Here is an 18,479-nt window from a genome sequence, read left to right as displayed (position 1 = left end):
GCCAAGAGAAGTATTTGAGAAATTAAGGCTCAAAAGACTAATTTAGAATATAACAGTTAATGAAAGTGAGTCACTTTTATTATCTACATTTTTGCTGGATCATTGACATTGAAATAACAGGTCTATACAAAGGAGGACTCTGCAGTAATTTTGGGATAAGACATCCTGAACGACTTGTGAATAACTATTGATTGCAAGTCTAAAGATTTGAAATGCAGATACCTGTATGTGTATTTTGTTATCAGCTTGAAGAAATATTTTAAATATTACATATGTAGAATTAAATATCTAACATGAATTAAAATGAACAGTAAGAACAATATTTTGTTTTAAAATGGTATTTTAGATTCTTTCCAAAGAAGTTAACAGTAATAGTAATTTGAGTGCAAACGTTTGGAGACTTTCTCCTCAGACAACTAAATCCCATTGTTCGAACTGTACAATTAATTAATTGCAAACGAAGCATATCTGACAATTTGTATGTTGGAAATTGTAAAGTGCCAAAAATTTTTACATCAATAAATCTCATTCAGTATCAGATTATTATAAAGGTTGAAAAAGAACCCAACATAATTCATTGGGAAATGAATGGTTTAATTAATGAGGTTTACATGCATTAATTAAATTGTCATTTGTATCAATAATTGCTGAAAACATTCAGCAAAAATTATTTGTTGGACTTAATTTTAGGAATAAGGAAAAAAATTATCATTTTTCACTTAAAGAAAACCTATATGCAATTGAAATGGAACATATTGCATTTAAATACAATGCTTACTTTTTAATTTCTGTCTCTGTATACCTGTGTATTCTTTCAACATTTCCCAATCCAGAATGGAATCACTCCACTACATGTAGCTTCCAAACGAGGAAATACCAATATGGTGAAACTGCTTCTAGACCGAGGCGCTCAGATAGATGCCAAGACACGGGTGAGTTTTTGTTACTTGTTGCAGATTTGCAACCCCTTATTACGTCATGCTTCTCCAGTTTATGTAATGTCGATGTTGCAGAATAGTCCATATTGAGAGTTTGGGAACAGCTATTTCTTTTTAACATAAGAACAAATTCACTGGAGCTAGATTAGAGTAAATGTAGCTACAGGTCAGTGCATCTTTATATTGACCAAATGAATGTTCTGTTCAATATGCTGTGCACTGTGGGGAAAAAAATCCACTGATATAATGAAAATCAGATTAGAACTGCATGTAATTCTATTAGAAAATATGCAATTTGAAAAAGCCATCACATTAGAAAATTTATAGAAAATTAAGCTAGAAAGTAAATAATTCTAATATACGATTTTTTTTCTTCTTCCTGTTTGTCAGCGAGATTAGAAGACACTTGTCACTAGCAATTATTATGCATCCCCTTTAATTATTAGGTGTAAAAGGTGGGAGGTGCATTCAGTTCCCAATCCCTGATGGAAGTTTATCTATTTGGCTGTCAGTGACTTCTGTTTGCTTGCTTGTTGTGCCCAATTAAAATAGGTATTAAATATTCAATGATTTTAAACAACGGCCTAATGCCTGTTTCAGCACACCACTACTAAATTGTATCGAAGCTGAATTGATTTCCCAATCTATGCAGTCTGTCCTTAAAGGGTCTGCTGGAAGTTATTGAAGGAGAGGTATCTTTTTTCTCCTCTTTATTTTCTGGTATGTGAATCTAGGAAAAGCAGAAATGAAATTGACCTAAATTGATGACCTTCAATGTGGCTAGCTGCATTGGGAATGTATGATTGCCATCCTTAGAATTAATTTTATTCAAATAGGTTTGATCAAATTATCTTTTGTTGATCACCCTGATTTATATTCCATTGAGTGCAAGCAAATTACTCACCTCAGAAGTGGCTTGCATTGTGGTATGTCAGCACAATAAAGGACAGGGACTCACAGCATTTCGCTGTTTAATTTTCGTTTAAAAATGTGCATATGTACTGGGTTTTTATGAATCATTTAACAGAATCCAAAAATAAGTGAACAACCATGTGATGTGAAGGCACTTCCTTACTTTATCACCTTGAATTTGTACTTAATATATGTCTTCATTATTCACCGTTCCTATTAGGGCTATTTTAACATGATTTGTGGTTTACATATCCTTTGTGTACATGTTGCTTATGTGATTTTGTTTGATATTGTTGGTGTCTCTTTTTCTTGCTTTATCTGCATTCCATGTGTTTGCTATGGCTATGGGTTTGTAGGGCATTAATGAGGTAGGTTTGCTGTCGCATGCTAGTGCTGTGCATTTAAAGGGGAAGACAACTGGCGCTTCCTCCTCCCCTCAAATTTCATACATTTCTCATCTTTTGGAGGTGCCAGCTATCCTGTGCGACAGGCTAACAATGGAAAGTAAAATCTCAAAGTGAAAAATTGCAATAGAAACAGAGGGAAAAATATCCACTGTTTATCTCTGTCACTTAATTCATACCCATACTGTATTCAGCACCCATTTTGACATTAGCCTCATTGCTTTCATGAGCTATTAACTGTTTACAAGGTGTTCTCTAACTTGAGGTACTCAGGAGTACACTAATAGGGTCTGCTTTCCATTACTGCTGCTGGAGTCTTGACATACAGTGAGAAGAATTGAGAAAACTAACAGGCAGGCAGTACCATAAATCTACATGTATTTTATTGGAAATATCAGACATGTCCTTCAGAGGAAATTAAAATGGTAAAAACCATTTAGTCCTTGAGAATTTTAGAATATATATAGAAGGGGGTAAATTGATCTATTTTGCTTGATTAAAAATCTGCAAGTTAAGTTACAATACTGATTTTATGATCATCTAATATTCTGTTAATTGACTGAAATGGGATGTAAAACAATCATTCATATAAGGTTTCTTTTGAATAGGTTAGATTAAAATTGCTCCTTCTTGTATCTGTGAGATATCTCTTTCTTTGTAAAGTTATTTTGAGGGATATTCTAAACAGATCCTGACTTTTTTCCACTCTAGCTGATCTACTATTCCATTCTATAACTGTAGTAGGAAAAATGTGAATGTTCAAAATATATTCGTAGTAATAAAATGGGCAAATTTTCCATCAGTTTCAAAACTTGATATCATATGACTTCATATTTAACTATTTCTGTAATGCAGCCAGTGTTTAAGATTCTATTGTTAGGAACTTATCTTACATTCTACTATTCAACTGAGTGAAAACTAGACTGATTTTGGGTAATGTTTGGAGGCAATTTTATAGTAACATTATTTAAACAGCAATTAAACAATTTGTTGATCCAAGGATTGGTACAATATTGATTTATTATACACTACAGGTACTTTCATTCAGAAATGGGTATATTCTAGCTATGGTAAGGAACTGAAAACCGATAAAATGGTAGTTTGTTCCCTTTCAAGTCAAGACTCTTCAGTGTTACTTCAGCTGAATGTTTGTTTTATTCTTTGCTATATATCACAATTATTTGTTGTTTTCATTGTTATGCCTGTACCCAGAAAATGCTCACCTTAAACACCTTATCCTACAGCAGTTGTGCCACTATTTTCATTATCAAAGTACACATAAGCAGTAAATTCTCTTTAACTGAAAACTAACATATCATCAACTTCATTGTTTTAAGTTTCATCCTATCCTAAATTATTGCTTTTAACCAGCACTAATAATATTGTTGTTCAGTCTAACATCTTCCTCTTTAAATGTTAACATTCAACATACTCCAGCCAATGCTGCTGGAGTATTGTGTTCCAACACTCCAAGAGGAAGAGAATGATTGTTGCCATTTTTCAAGTAGCGGAACTTAAGAAACAAGTTAGTTTCCAATAGGTTCTCTACTATAGCACTCTTAGTTTGACATGTCTCTTCCGACTCAACTGGATTGTTGCTGTTTACTTTCAGAGGAACTAAATTCATTTGTTTGATGTGTACATTAGGTGAAATATAACATAAAGCTGTAATGCAATAGAGTTCAAAGCTTTTTAAAAAAAAAGACCTAAACTTCATTATCGCCCGATGGTTTCATGCTAACCTGATGGATTTATTTTAAATCTTCTCCTTATATTTTGATTGCCAATATCTTCAAGCTGTCCTTCCTTGTATTGATATCAGAGCAGGCTCAATTATAATATGGTCTTCTCCATTTTCTAAATCTTATGTTCTTTGAACTGTTCTGATCAATGTCATGAGTTGAACCTTAACAGAGCTGCTGATTATTTATAGGCATAGGAAGCAGCGTAAAATTGGCAACCAACTGAAAGGTGCTTATTCAAAATTTTTGGAAGTAAATTTTTATTTGCCTCAAGATATAAAACCTAAGTGGGATTTCATTTTTAAATTAACAAATATTAGCAATTTAATCTTCTCAATATTTTTTTCTGGGTTGTAAATTCCTTAGAAAGAAGTAGAATTTGAGCTCGTTACCTTGTGGTCTGTGTTTTAACTGTGCTGATCTTTTACATCAGGATGGATTGACTCCACTTCACTGTGCAGCAAGGAGTGGACATGATGGAGCTGTAGAAATTCTGCTTGAAAGGGGAGCACCAATGCTCGCCAGGACAAAGGTAGATGAGTGGTCAATATTTCAATATTGCATAGTGTGCAATTTAATTATATGTATTTCAGAATCATCCCTACTGAATTAATTATTTAGTGAAGTCTGGATGATGTGTTTGAACTAGGAATGCTTGATGTTAATGTTAAGTGCATTGGATGCTCTCAGCATATTGTTAATCCACCACAATCCCCTGAACTCTTCTCCCACTCAAAAACAACTTGGGAAAGGTAGAGCATAATTATAAATATCTCTCATTTAAAAAAAAATACTCTGCATATCATATGAATTTAATAATGTGGAGAAGCGTAGCATTGTAGTTCATGTGACTAGCCTTAAAGTCTAGGAAAAAATGTATTCCATGCTGTGGTGGTCATCAAAGTGACTTTTAAAGGAGAAGTGCTATTTTGATGTCCTTTTGCAGCAAAAAAAGTTCATGCTACAAAAACTGTTTAATTTATTTATTGTCACATATATCGAATTACAGAGAAAATTACCCTTAGCAAGGATGTGCAGATCAAAAGATTTAGACAGAGGCATACAGGTAATATTGCGCAGGACATACAAGAGCGATCAATGGTAGCAAGACCAGCGTTATTTGAGACTAGAGGGTCTACTCAATAGTTTAATGACGGCTGGGAAGAAGCTGTCCCAGAACCTATTGGTGCATGTGCTTAGGCTTCTGTATCTTGTGCCTGATAAAAGAGGTTGTAGGAGAACATTACTTGGGTGTGAAGGGTCTTTGATGATGTTGGCAGCCTTACTGCTGCAGTGAGCCATGTAAATGGAGTCCATGGATGGAAGGTTGACTCCCATGATGGCCTGGGTTGTGCACACCACCCTCTGTAATTTCCTACAATCCTGAGCAGAGCAGTTGCCATATCAGGCCATTATGCACCAGACAGATTGCTTTCAATTATTCATCTATAAAAGTTGGTGAAGACCCCAGTGGACACAGAGAAAGTGTGGATGACAGATGTTGGAGATCAGAGTTGAAACGCTTGGCACTGGAAAAGCACAGCACTGCCCTCTTGAACTGTTCTACCTGTCCATCATCTTTGCCACCTATCTGTTCCACCCTCTGCTCTGAGCTATCATCATCACCCTCCCACCTGCATTTACCTATCGCCTTCCAAACTACCTTGCTACCTGCACCAAACCCCCTCCTATTTATCTCTCAGCCCCCTTTCCAAACCCCCACATGTTTGATGAAGGGCTTACGTTGATTCTTCTGCTCCTCTGATGCTGCCAGACCTGCTGTGCCACATTTTTTTCACTCCTTATGGACATGCCAAATTTCCTGAGCTACCGAAGGAAGAATTATGGTGTTGTAATATCCAACTTCCAGGGCTCACTTCAATTTGGTGTTTAAAAATTATAAGCTAGGGTTCTTAGTGAGACCGTCATGTGAGTTGGAACTAAAAAAGTAACGACTTAAAATGTCCATGATTCAATCTCTAATCTAATGTGAATTATTTGATTTTAAGGATTCAGTAGAGTAGTTTGCTTCTGCATCTCAGGAACAGAGCAGCGAATAAAATCAAATAAGTCTTTTGCTCTTGATTGACCCTTGCTGTCAGTTATAGATGTCACATGACATGGTAATATACCCTTTGAAGGGAGTAATTCTGTTCCTTTTAAAAAGCAACGTATCACTTCGGTAGACAGAGTAAATAATTAATTGAGCAATGTCCAACGAAATTCTTGCAACACTTTTCTGATCTTTACTAATTAACAAATTGAATGATTTTACCATTGATTGTATAGCCTGACACTGTTTAATAATTGAATTCATAAAAGAAGAGAGGTCACTTTGTAAATAGTCACATGTGACTTCTTACTGGTCTAACTCCAACACAGCTGCTTCTCAATGTGAATCTACAACCAAATTTTATTTTAAATCAAAATATAATTTCTACCAATATATTCAGTCACTTTGTTCCAAAATTTAACATTGCACTCTTTTGGATGAGCACCGGTGAGATCTGTGGGATTCTTCTAATCTGCCACTGCAACTTTCACTTATCAAAGGGTCATCGAACCGTACAGCACAGAAATAGACCTTTCGGTTCAACGCGTTCATGCCGACCAGGTATCCTAACTTAATCTAGTTCCATTTGCTAGCATTTGGCCAATATCTCTCTAAACCCTTCTTCTTCATATACCAATCCAGATGCCTTTTAAACATTGTAATTGTACCAGCCTCCACCCCTTCCTCTGGCAGCTCATTCCATGCTTGCACCACTGTGGGGAAAAAAGTTGCCCTTTTGTCCTGTTTATATTTTTCCCCTTTCACCTTAAACCTCTGCCCTCTAGTTTTAGACTCACCCCACCCTAGCGAAAAGACTTTGTCTGTTTATCTTATTCATGCCCCTCATGATTTTATAAACCTCTATATGATCACCCCTCAGCCTCTGATGCTCCAGGGAAAACAGACTCAGCCTATTCAGGCTCTCCCTTTAGCTCAAACCATCCCAACTCTGGCAACATCTTGTAAATCTTTTCTGAACCCTTTCAAGATTTCACAACATCTTTCCTATAACAGGGAAACCAGAATTGAATGCAGCATTCCAAAAGTGGCCTAACCAGCGTCCTGTACAGCCACAACATGAACTCCCAACTCCTATAAAAGAAACAGTTTGCTTTGTCATTTCTCTAGATATTCTCCAGCCATAGTTCTTATGGATGATTAGAACCATTGCATAAATTGTGCTGATCTATCTCTATCACTTAAACAGACAATGAGCAGAAACCCTGGAGAAACTATGGCTTTTGATTTTTGGAGCTGCTACTTGTGCCAAAGAAAACCTTCCCTCAAAGTTAGGGTGCATGATTAGGATCCTTCAATACTTCCACCCCAAACAAAATCTATCCCAAATTTGAGTGAGAGATTGATAAATAATAATCTTTTCTAATGTCTTCTTTCTTCCTTGTTCAAACAGAATGGTTTGTCCCCTCTCCACATGGCTGCACAGGGAGATCATGTGGAATGTGTCAAGCATCTACTGCAGCATAAGGCACCTGTTGATGATGTAACTCTCGATTATCTCACTGCTTTGCATGTTGCTGCTCATTGTGGGCACTACAGGGCTACCAAACTACTACTCGATAAGAGAGCCAATCCTAATGCTCGGGCACTGGTGAGTGCAAATCTAGCATAAGATAAATGGATTATAGTATTGAACTATTCATGAGATGTCATCAAAAGGTTGGAAGGTGACTACAGAGTTGCACCATTGTTGTTATTTGTGCTATTTATACAGTAATGATCAAAAGTTATTACTTATTTCATGTTAACTTAAAAATTGCACAACGTAACTGAAAACTGTTACACCAAAAGATGTGCTTATCTTACTGAGTTTTCTCTTGATCTCCCCTTGCCTTCTTTTAGTTTAACCAAGAACACTCTGCTATCTGTTTTAAAGGCTTAGTTAATGCTAATTTATAAATGGCCACTAGAAAAAATTACCAGGGCTAGTTTTGCCCGACTTTCCTTTCATTCTAAAGGAAGTACAAAGCTGCTAAATGGTCCCTCTATTAGACTGCACATGTCAAACTGAATTCGCATACACAAAATTCATCTTGCGGTGCAGCCCATCAAAACACTAACATATCACATAATTATATAAATTTGTCAAGCATGGAATTTTAGCTTTGGTTTTTCTTCTTTTTGATGTTAACAATTTTCCCCATCTCTTCAGTTGCAGCTAAAATTGTGGTTTATTTTGATTTTCACGGAGTTGGTCAGTGCAAATGCAAAGCAGATATTTACAGGCAATATTCTGGTAAAATTAACACAATAACAAGTGGGATTAAAGGAATCAAATTGTATGTTAAATATTACATACATCAAGTATATTGTGTGTGAAGTTAGCATTAAGATTCATATTTTCTGAAGTCTATTAAGTTACACATGTCTCTTAAATCTGAATTCATTCTTTTTGCAGTTATCCATTTTCACGAATAAGCAGTTGTATTATTGAGCAACTGTGTTGGCAAAGCATAATTGTTAATTGCTCATATGCTTAGGTCAGGTTCCTGTTCAAGTGAATGTTGAAGATCCAATGGCACTTTTTCTCAGCTAAAGTTATCCCAGTGTACTAGCCAAAATCCAACCTCAAATGAGATCATCACAATGTAACTGATCATTCATATAGTTGATACTTGTGGGACTTCCCTGTGTGCAAGTTAGCTGCTATATTGTTCACCAGAAATAATTAAGGCTGTGAAAGTATGAATAATGTGTGGCATATGTTTCAAAAAGAGACCGTTCCAAAAAGATATTGAGTCTGAACCAGGAAAATTCTCCAAAACACTCCAGTTATGTATGGTATCCTGCCAATGATAATATGACCATTCAGTAACTCAGACACCATGCGAGAAATTCCATCTCCTTTGAAAATTCATACATCCAAATCAATATAAACATAATTATCCAACAGATATAAATATCACTATGGCTGCAAAGTTAAAAGTAATGCCTCTTATTAGTACCAACCTCCTAGGGATATGTAAGTTACTATACGATTCATTTCTTATCTGTTTTATGTATACTGACTACTGAGCCAGCTATATCTGAATGTCAGACTGTATATTGCAACTGAGAACAAATGCAATTTAAAATTAAGTATCGACTTTTCCTACATCCATAAGCAGACCTTGTGAGTGTTTGGAATTGAATCTGCCACTACAGTGCTATTTTCACAGATTACATAGTTTCTTGCATGCAGCAGTGACTGCATGTCAAAACTGGTTGTGAAGTGTTGTGTATGGTGGATTATATAGTAAAAAGTAAACGTGAAAGAAAAGCTTCCTAGTATAAAGATTGCAATTGAGCGACTGGTAAAATTGAGAAATGAAAGAATTCCATGAAACAGACGTATTTTTAATTTGGACTATTCAGCAAGGCTATTCAGATAGTCAATTAATGTGAATAATTTAATTGGCCCTGCAATAACATCTGACTGAAAATCACGAAGTATGTTCAGTGAGAAGTGTTTATCGATCGTGTGCATTTCTGAGTTACATGACCCTTCCTTAATACACAACCGTTGCAAATCAATGCTACAGAAAAATCAAACGAGCTCTTTGCAGGCTGGTAATCCCATGTAAAATAGTAACTGATAACTTTTCTTAAGCTAAAATTATTACATTTATATCTGGCAATAATGTTATTTTTCAGAAATTGCATAATGGTATGTTGGTGATCATCAACATATGGCCTCTATAAAAAGCAAAATATTGCAAATGTTGGAAATCAGAAATACTCAGCACTCAGGCAGCTCCATGGAGAGAGAAGAAGAGTTAACCCTAACATCAGAACACTTTTGATGAGAGATCGTTGATGCAAAATGTCAACTCTATTTCTCTTTCCATAGATGCTCCCAAACCTGTTGAATATTTACAGCACATATTGTTTTTATTCCTACTGTCAATCTGTTAGAGTTTAGATTTACGGAATTTTTATAACTCAATATTACAAACCTATTAAATAAAAGAAGGAAACAGATTATCTGATTCATTAACTACATTGCATTCAGACATGATGAAACCAAATGAACATCAGCTGTTCCTTCTTAACACACAAACCCAAGGGGAAAAAGTACCTGAATTCAATTTAGTGACAACTTTGGAAAATTCTTCCCTGATCTAAGATAATCGAAGAGATTATTGTAACCATTCCCAGTCAATCTCTCTGCACTGGGTAACTTGTGACAACTGCTCTGATGATTCATTCAAAACATTAGTATAATACTTATTTACCAGATTGTATATTTCTTCAGGGAGTAACTGATTTAAGAAATAAAGAATGTAGTAAAGAATTCTGCACATGAGTATTCTGCATGTGTATGAATATTTTTATTACGATTCCCCCTACGATTTAACAAAGTCAAAATGATAAATTGTTTTTATATTTACATGCATTCTGCTGCATTTAAGTTTTCCCATTTGTCATATTCAATTTGCTTCTACTCTGTGCATTGTGTTCCTGAACAGAGAGCTACTGAATTGTGGGAATGTCATTTCTAATCAATATGGTCAGGCTCCAACTGTCAGTTATGATAGAGAGTGATTATGAAGAAACAGCATGCACTGCAGTTAGTGGGGGAATGCAATTGTGGAGGGTTACATAGGGAGACTTTATTAGAAGTCAAACATGCTTTGGGAGGAAAAATCATTCCTATCTTGACCTTAACTGGCAAAAGGATTAATAAAACTAGTGGCAGGTTCCTCCTTACCAAGGTGATTAAGTTATTATAGTGGCAGGTTCCAGACTATTCCAAAGGCAAGCAATTTTAGATGCCCTTGAAGACAACCTTACTCTATTTGTGCTGGATACCACATGGTGGATGACTTCATTGCAGTGTTAACCCTGACTGTAAAAAATGGTGAGACGAGAGGGTTGACATATTTCAAGAATTGTTCCTGTCTATACCATTGATACATTTGACATTTGGCTTGCATTGGAGGTGACTGAATGTGGAGAAGCAGATGTGTGCAGATCTTTCCCCTGGCTCTAATTGTCCATGCTGTCTGGTCCCATGTCTGACTGGAACTAATTCTAAACCTACAAAATCTCTGGCCAATAGGTTTAGTTTAAACACAAACCTAGATATGGGAACCTGACTGAATTAACATGAGCATTGCATGCATGATCTTGGATTGATCATTTTGTGTGCATGCTTGATGTGAATGCTAATCTGGTTGTGTTTTTTTTATACAGAATGGCTTTACTCCACTGCATATTGCATGTAAGAAAAACCGTGTTAAAGTGATGGAACTTCTTGTGAAATACGGGGCGTCAATACAAGCCATAACAGAGGTAAAAGGAAATTTTAATACCTATTCACAGCCTCTCTTGCATCAGTTTAAAATAATTTGCAGCCCCTGCAGAGGAGTAAAATGTAATTGCTTTGTTTCACAGTCTGGCCTTACACCTATACATGTGGCTGCCTTCATGGGCCACTTGAATATAGTACTCCTTTTGCTGCAGAATGGAGCGTCTCCAGATGTTTCTAACATTGTGAGTATGGCAAGCCTTCATCAAAAGAAAGTATGTTATGAAAGATCCGGGTTTGTTTAAATTCCTTCATATTGCATCACTTAGGAGTCTATTATTTTATTCTCCATTGGAAACAATGAGAGCTTGTGTACACCATCTGATAAATAGGGTGAAATGCATTCCTTTGTGTGCGCTCATTGATAAATAATTAGTGTTAAAGGAGTAGCAAAGGTTTATCTTCACACCTTAGAGGATGACTTTCACAATTTCCATATGGATCAAATTCACTCAAAAATCCAATCATCAATGATTTGGCTTCCAGATAAATTAGTTTTGCTTATTCATACGCAACAGGATATTGCTTACAAATATCACCATTTCGAGCTGTGCAGATATTATGAACAGACTTCACTGCATTAATCTGGTTTTACACTCAGAAACACCAGACTATCCTTTCTCAGCAGGTCCACAATATGGTTGTTAAAGATAGATGAAGAAAAATGACTGTGTTAGAAATACTTTACAGGCTGTATTTTATTCTTTGTCCACATTGAATGTGGTGAGTCTGTAAATCTTGAAAAGCCAATGTAATTGACGTGTGCTCAAACTAACCAGAGCTAACTTACTAGAGTATTTTAACAAATAACGATCCAGCAACAAAGAGTTTCTTGTTTCATTTAATGAAAGCTACAAATGAGAAACACACAATTGGCTCTGAATACATATTTTAAAATATTGAAACAGGAAAAGGAACTTAAAATAACACGTTTCTGTGAAGGTTAAAAATTTGGCCCAGAACAAGACTCACTGGAAAAAATAATGACTATAGTTTACTTGCTTCTATACTGGTTTGCGTATTCTGTTTCTATTGAAAATGCATACATGGAGAAGAAAAAGCTCAATAATTATATGAAAAAAAGGTTTATTACAGAAGAGCAGGACCACTGGGCCAGTATTTTGTTGTCATATGAAGCTCCTGCAAATGAATGACATCATCCTGAAATATGAATGACTTCTTTATTACTGAAGAACTGTCAGAAGTCACACAATACCAGGTTTTAGTCAACAGGTTTATTTAAAATCACAAGTCTTTGGAGTGCTGCCCCTTCACCAAATAAATTCTTCATCTGACACAGGAGCAGTGCTCAGAAAGCATGTGATTTCAACTTAACCTGTTGAACTATAATCTGATGTTGTGTGACTTCTGACTTTGTTCACCCCAATCCAACACCTGCACCTGCACATCATGACTAAAGAACTGAGCATTTCAACAAATTTGGGGAGGAGAGTGCAGTACTAACATGCACGACTCCATTCTTACTATGGTTATCGAGTCACGTGAATCCCACAGAATGTGGTAATTTCCTTATTTCTAAGATTAGATTAGATTAGATTATTTCCAGTGTGGAAACAGGCCAGTCCACACCGACCCGCCGAAGCATAACCCACCCAGACCCATTCTCCTACATTTGCCCCTTCGCCTAACACTACGGGGAATTTAGCATGGCCAATTCACCTAACCTGCACATTTTTGGATTATGGGAAGAAACCGGAGCACCCGGAGGAAACCCACGCAGACACAGGGAGAATGTGCCAACTCCACACAGAGTCGCCTGAGGTGGGAATTGAACCTGGGTCTCTGGCGCTTTGAGGCAGCAGTGCTAGTCACTGTGCCACCCACCTTTTGTCTTTACAAAATCAAATACTTGGTTAAAAAGAAATCTCACCATTTGTAGTAAGTATCGAAAATGAAAGATGTTAAGTCACACCAAGCCACTTGCTTTAACCATAAGCAAGATGTCAGGTTGGACAATGTATTGTATCAGGTTGGTGAAGTTTGTTGGATTTGGGAAAGTTTGTCAGATTGGATTGTGGTAGAATGTTGGGTCCAGCAAGATTGAATGGAGTCGTCATGGAAGATGCCAGGTCATGCAGGTGCTGTCAGGGCCAGAAGGATGGAAGATTGTTTGGTTGGTGGGTGAGATGTCATGTCCAGTCAGGGATTAGAGGTAGAGGAGTAGCTTTCATATTGCTATGTCCAGACTGGCATAGAGTGGGTGCCAGGTCAGGTTGGGTGCTGTTGAATCCAAGACAGAAATTTAGGAAATTTTTGTGGGGTGGTGGGGGCAGTGAGGAAATGTGGAAGGGTGTGTTGGGTCGGTAAATGCAGAGCCATTCTTTCAAAGTTCAGTTTAATGGTTATCCATGAGTTAGAACAGGCTTTTAATCTTCTAACTTTTTCTGGATAACAATTGAGCTTGATTAATCAGAACCTTCCGAATTCTTTGACTTTGAGAGGCTTTTTTTTCCAAAAGAATTACTAATTTCAAATTCCATGCTACTATAACATCTATTTGGTCACCAGAATATCTGGACTAGTTAAATATGCCTCATTGTTGGGTATAAATGCATTTTATCCAGGTCTCTTAAAGTGGATAGATTACTTTAGAATAAAAATAACTGAAAAGTTCAGTAAGAATTGTTGAAGGTTTGGACAAATTACATCACATTACTCTCCAAGAAGATACCAACCCTGTCTGCTTATCCACTTCCTGGAACATTTGTCATCCTTTGATGGAGAAATCTTGATTGAGAATGGAGTCAAAATCATCAGTGACAATATAAACACAGGAATGGTTAGGGTTAGTAACTGTTCCCAATACAAATGGAGATCTCCACAATTCTTCACAAACCTCTATGCAGTGAGTGGGCTCTGGCAGATTTCCTTCCATCAAGAGTCAAGATTTCTGACTACATTTATTATGTCATTTCAACACTATTGCTTCAACAGTCTACCATTGAGATGTCTTGTGCATCAGAGATTTTCCAAAATGCATGTCTAGAATCCTGGAATGAAAACAGGGAACCAAATGATACAACATTATGTGATAAAATGAAAAGGATATGATGTGAAGATCATGGACATGTAAGAAGCACAGAAAATTGCAGTACTGCAAATAAATGAGAAATGTCAATTCTCTGGAACGAAACTCATGTTTATATGGCACATTATCCAAGGGGAAGGCATCACAGTGGATCCTGGTAACATGAGCCATCAGTGAATTTTCAGCACTGTAGATGGTGTACAGCACTAGTTAACCATAATGAATGAAGTGGGTGTAGTGGGTAAATCACACAAGTTACCTTTATTTCTTCTACTTAGAAAGAAATCTCACAGAAAAGCAAGCATTGAAACAATGATTTAAACTTTACAGCATGTAACAACCAAATGAGATCCCTCAAGTAAGCAACTTGGCCAAGATTCCACCAACAGTGTTTGTCTCTAGAGGTGTCCATGGTTCAATCTTGTGCAGTGTTGTTCTTTTAAGTTCTGCTAAAGGGGAAGTTCTGGTGTTCAGTTCTTATACAGATCTTTGTCCTTCAGATCGAGGATACTACATTATTGATTTTTTTAAAGTTCTTTCTTCCAAAATATTGATTATTTTCCTGGAGTCCTTGAGACCATAGCTTGCTTCCTTATCAGAAGTAACTTTTTTGTGCCTTCTTACATTTGGTCTTGACTGTTTCTTCGAAGACACAGCTTTCCTATGATTAACTTTTTACAATTTTTCTGCAGAGCCATCCTTGTCCTTCGTGGCAAAAAAAGCATCAAAGCAAGTGTCAAAGCAGTTTTCTTTATGTAACATCAACACACAGGCATGACAAATGCCTTTCAATTCCTGTATAAGTTTTTCCTTGTCTTTATTAGCTGATTCCATACACAGTTATTGATGCCTCCTTCTGTATGTAACCGTTTGTCTTTTGTTGATTCATTCATTCTGAGTAGCTATTAAAATTCTGAAGTTTATAATATCACATGAGAAAGCTAATTCCCAACACAGTTGGTCTTACTGAACCCATAAGAGAGCTTTTGTAAAAAGGTATTGTTGTCAGACTTAAGCTTTTACAAAGATTAAGAGAAGCTGCTTTTGACTGATGTCAAAATGCCCACAACATGCAGGACCAGTGTGATCTATAAAATCCGTTGCAGGTTTCCTGACAAACAGGTAGGAAACTCGCCATCCAACATCATGAACCCAACTGGCTACTAAACAACATGATCCATATACAGAGACCTACAGGGCAATCAATTCTACTGATGACAAAGTTATTATGCTAGGACAGGCCAATCAAAGACATGCAAGAAAGTTCTCGGAAACCTGGTTTTCAACCAAAAAGGCCATTAGCAAGCACATAGACTCAGTGTACAAACCGCTACAGAGAATTAGCGGAAGTGATACTCGCCTCATCAGACTGTGCCACATAAAAACCCAGGGATATGGAACAAGAGTACTTAACGGAAGTCGCTCTGATGATGGTACCCAGCATGGTAACAAAACAGCTACACGATAACCTGTTATGGACTAGGCTAGACTACATTCTTAAGCAGGTAGCCCAGACCATAACTTTGCAATTTATTTTGGTAAATGTACAGTGAAAATTGCCCAGAGTAAGTTAGCTAAGTTTATTACCAGGTTTTAAAACAACAAAAATCTATTCACAAGATTACAGGCAATACTTGAGGATCACAAAGAGCAGAGCAGGAGATCAAAGAACCAAATAAAGAACATCTACTGAACTAGGTCTATCTAGGCTCAATTATACTGTTCCAAATATGCACAACAGTCCCAATAAGCAATCCTCTTAAACACAATAAAAATGAATCAAAGGCTTATAGGTCGAAGTTAGAAGGGCAGAAGGAGAGAGAATCTCGCAGCCTGTTTCCACACAGCTCCACAGGTGAAGTCCTAACCAAGTTCTGAACTGACCTGCTCAGTTAGAAAGTTGGCCACACCACCATGACTTATCAGGTCACTTCTAAAAACATAAAATCTGTGGCCTAAAGTTTCATCTGTTTACATATAAACAAAAAGGCCTCCAATACCCTTTTATATCTGTATCAAACCCAGTCGTTTTATGACTCCTCTGAAAAACTCAATGACACAGTATCCTTAAGAAAGGGAACAGCTTATAGAAAAAAAAAGGACCAGCTTTGTGACAAACCCAACAGCTTGGCTAGCTAACTACCTATCCCATTCACAACTTGAGCAACAGATCTTCGTGAAAACCTGACTGATATTGTCAGCATATTGCATACAATCCAAACTTATTCACTATTGTAGCCACAACTTTCTTGACCATTGTACTTGGAACAATCCTTCTTCAAGTGAAAATTGAGAGATTGATACAAAAACTGCTCAATTTTAGATTTAGAGCTATGATGGTTGAACTGAGGTATATAATCAGAGAATAAAATCATGAGCATTTGGATGGGAAAGTTGAAGATTCACACGCAATATCCTGGGTCTGAAATTCCATTGAGATGGACCAGAAGCTTTGGAAATGTTACTGTGATTAAAAAAAAACTCATACTTCACGCATGCAGTACTTCAGGCTTACATTAATGAAATATAAATATGGAATGGTCAGTGTTCCAGACAAGATACTAATAACAGTGCATCCCCTTTCAAGAGCACCTAAAACCAAATATATGAAGATTTTATGTCTGTGGAACAAGTAGAGTCTTATTCTATAGCAACAGTCAATGTATTCCTCGTGGCTGGAGGCACACTTTGATAAATTCATGCATCTTAAAAATCTAGTCAGGAGCTCACATAGATGAGATAACTGTCTGCAAGGCTCAAAAAATGTAATCCAATTGACCAAGTGTCAAAGAGTAATCGAGAGTAAAGGCAACACTTGACAACAGTGGAAGGTTTACTGATGTATGGCTGTAGAGTTATCATACCAAACTTGACTAAAAGAGAAACCTTACAGAAGCTCCTCAGGCAATACTTCAGTATCACAAAGAGCAGAGCAGGAGATCAAAAACAATACGGTGTCTTAGCATGTTGAAAGACATAGAGTATTATTTGGGAGTGGGAAAAGGGAGGGGTATAGCCATATCGGTAACCTAGTAATCTGTTGGTGGACAGATTGCTGTGACACCATGTATATCCCTTTACATATTGTAATCGACAGACATGATGGCAGCAATCTGATCTTATAATGTGCCATTTTGTTATTTTATGACAGCAGCTTAACCTATCAGTGTGGTGCTCAGATGCTGGGTAGTTGCTGTATCTTCAGCAATGGAAATGATAACATCAGCTATTAAATATTGTGTTGTGGTTAGGTCCACAAGTGGAATCATTGACCCGCACTAGTGGAAGCTGTCTGCAAACCCTTGTGCCAAGTTAGTGTTGGACTCCCTTATGTTTCTTGACAGTGGCTGTAAGTTTTCTGGAAATCTCATCATGTACCAAGTCTTCTGCTTTGCATTCCCATCAGCTTTCTCCTGGAACTGTATCAGCAAAGTTTGTATTTGAATCCTCGTGTACAATGTCACCTTAAGTGACCTGGTTCCTATCGTTCTTGTACTCTATCCTAGCTGAAGCTTCCCCGTGTACATTGTTTCAACAGGCACACACAACTTCTCCAACGTAGCTTTGTACATTTCTGCAGCATCACTATCTGAGCTGATAGCCGAATGTCTTGAGAGTGAGTGATGATACATCTTCATTAACTTTCTCTTGTACTGTTCTTCCACTTCTTGGACACAGTGTACTCCTTTTCTATCTGAAAGGGAGAAGGTAAATGGATAAAATTGTGAAATGGGGAGGAGAAAGTAAGTGGTATGCATATTTTTAAATTGGTACTCAAGGTACTTTTTAATCAATCTATTCAGGGATGTTATGACATTACCTTTGGAACAGGTGGAGCTCAGGCTCTTCTGGGCTAAAGATAGGCACATTGCCATTACACCACAAAAGCTCTTCCACCATTTGCAGATTGTATGGGATAGTGGAATGAAGATGTAGTGGGATATGGGAAGCAAGGCTAGGCATAAGGATACCATGATTTTTAATGTTTATTTTACCCTAATACTGATCACCGTCTCATTAATGATGTCTATTTATTGGCCAGCACTGTCTCCTCCATGGGTAAGAATGTCTGT

At 36.9% G+C, this 18,479-nt stretch overlaps 1 protein-coding gene across 1 annotated transcript in view; it reads left to right on the top strand.

The window, feature by feature from the left end:
* ank2b (ankyrin 2b, neuronal) overlaps window positions 1–18,479 on the top strand; it is a 399,789-nt gene that overhangs the window by 206,446 nt on the left and 174,864 nt on the right. The window contains exons 9-13 of the mRNA XM_060826565.1: window positions 834–932; window positions 4,430–4,528; window positions 7,461–7,658; window positions 11,243–11,341; window positions 11,444–11,542. Of these exons, the coding sequence (XP_060682548.1) occupies window positions 834–932; window positions 4,430–4,528; window positions 7,461–7,658; window positions 11,243–11,341; window positions 11,444–11,542 (594 nt within the window). The remainder of the gene's footprint in view (window positions 1–833; window positions 933–4,429; window positions 4,529–7,460; window positions 7,659–11,242; window positions 11,342–11,443; window positions 11,543–18,479) is intronic.

This window comes from Hemiscyllium ocellatum, chromosome 1 (genome assembly GCF_020745735.1).
Source record: "Hemiscyllium ocellatum isolate sHemOce1 chromosome 1, sHemOce1.pat.X.cur, whole genome shotgun sequence".
Lineage (NCBI taxonomy): Eukaryota > Metazoa > Chordata > Chondrichthyes > Orectolobiformes > Hemiscylliidae > Hemiscyllium > Hemiscyllium ocellatum.
Note: the sequence above shows the minus strand (reverse complement) of the source record. Positions and strands in the feature narration are given on the sequence as shown.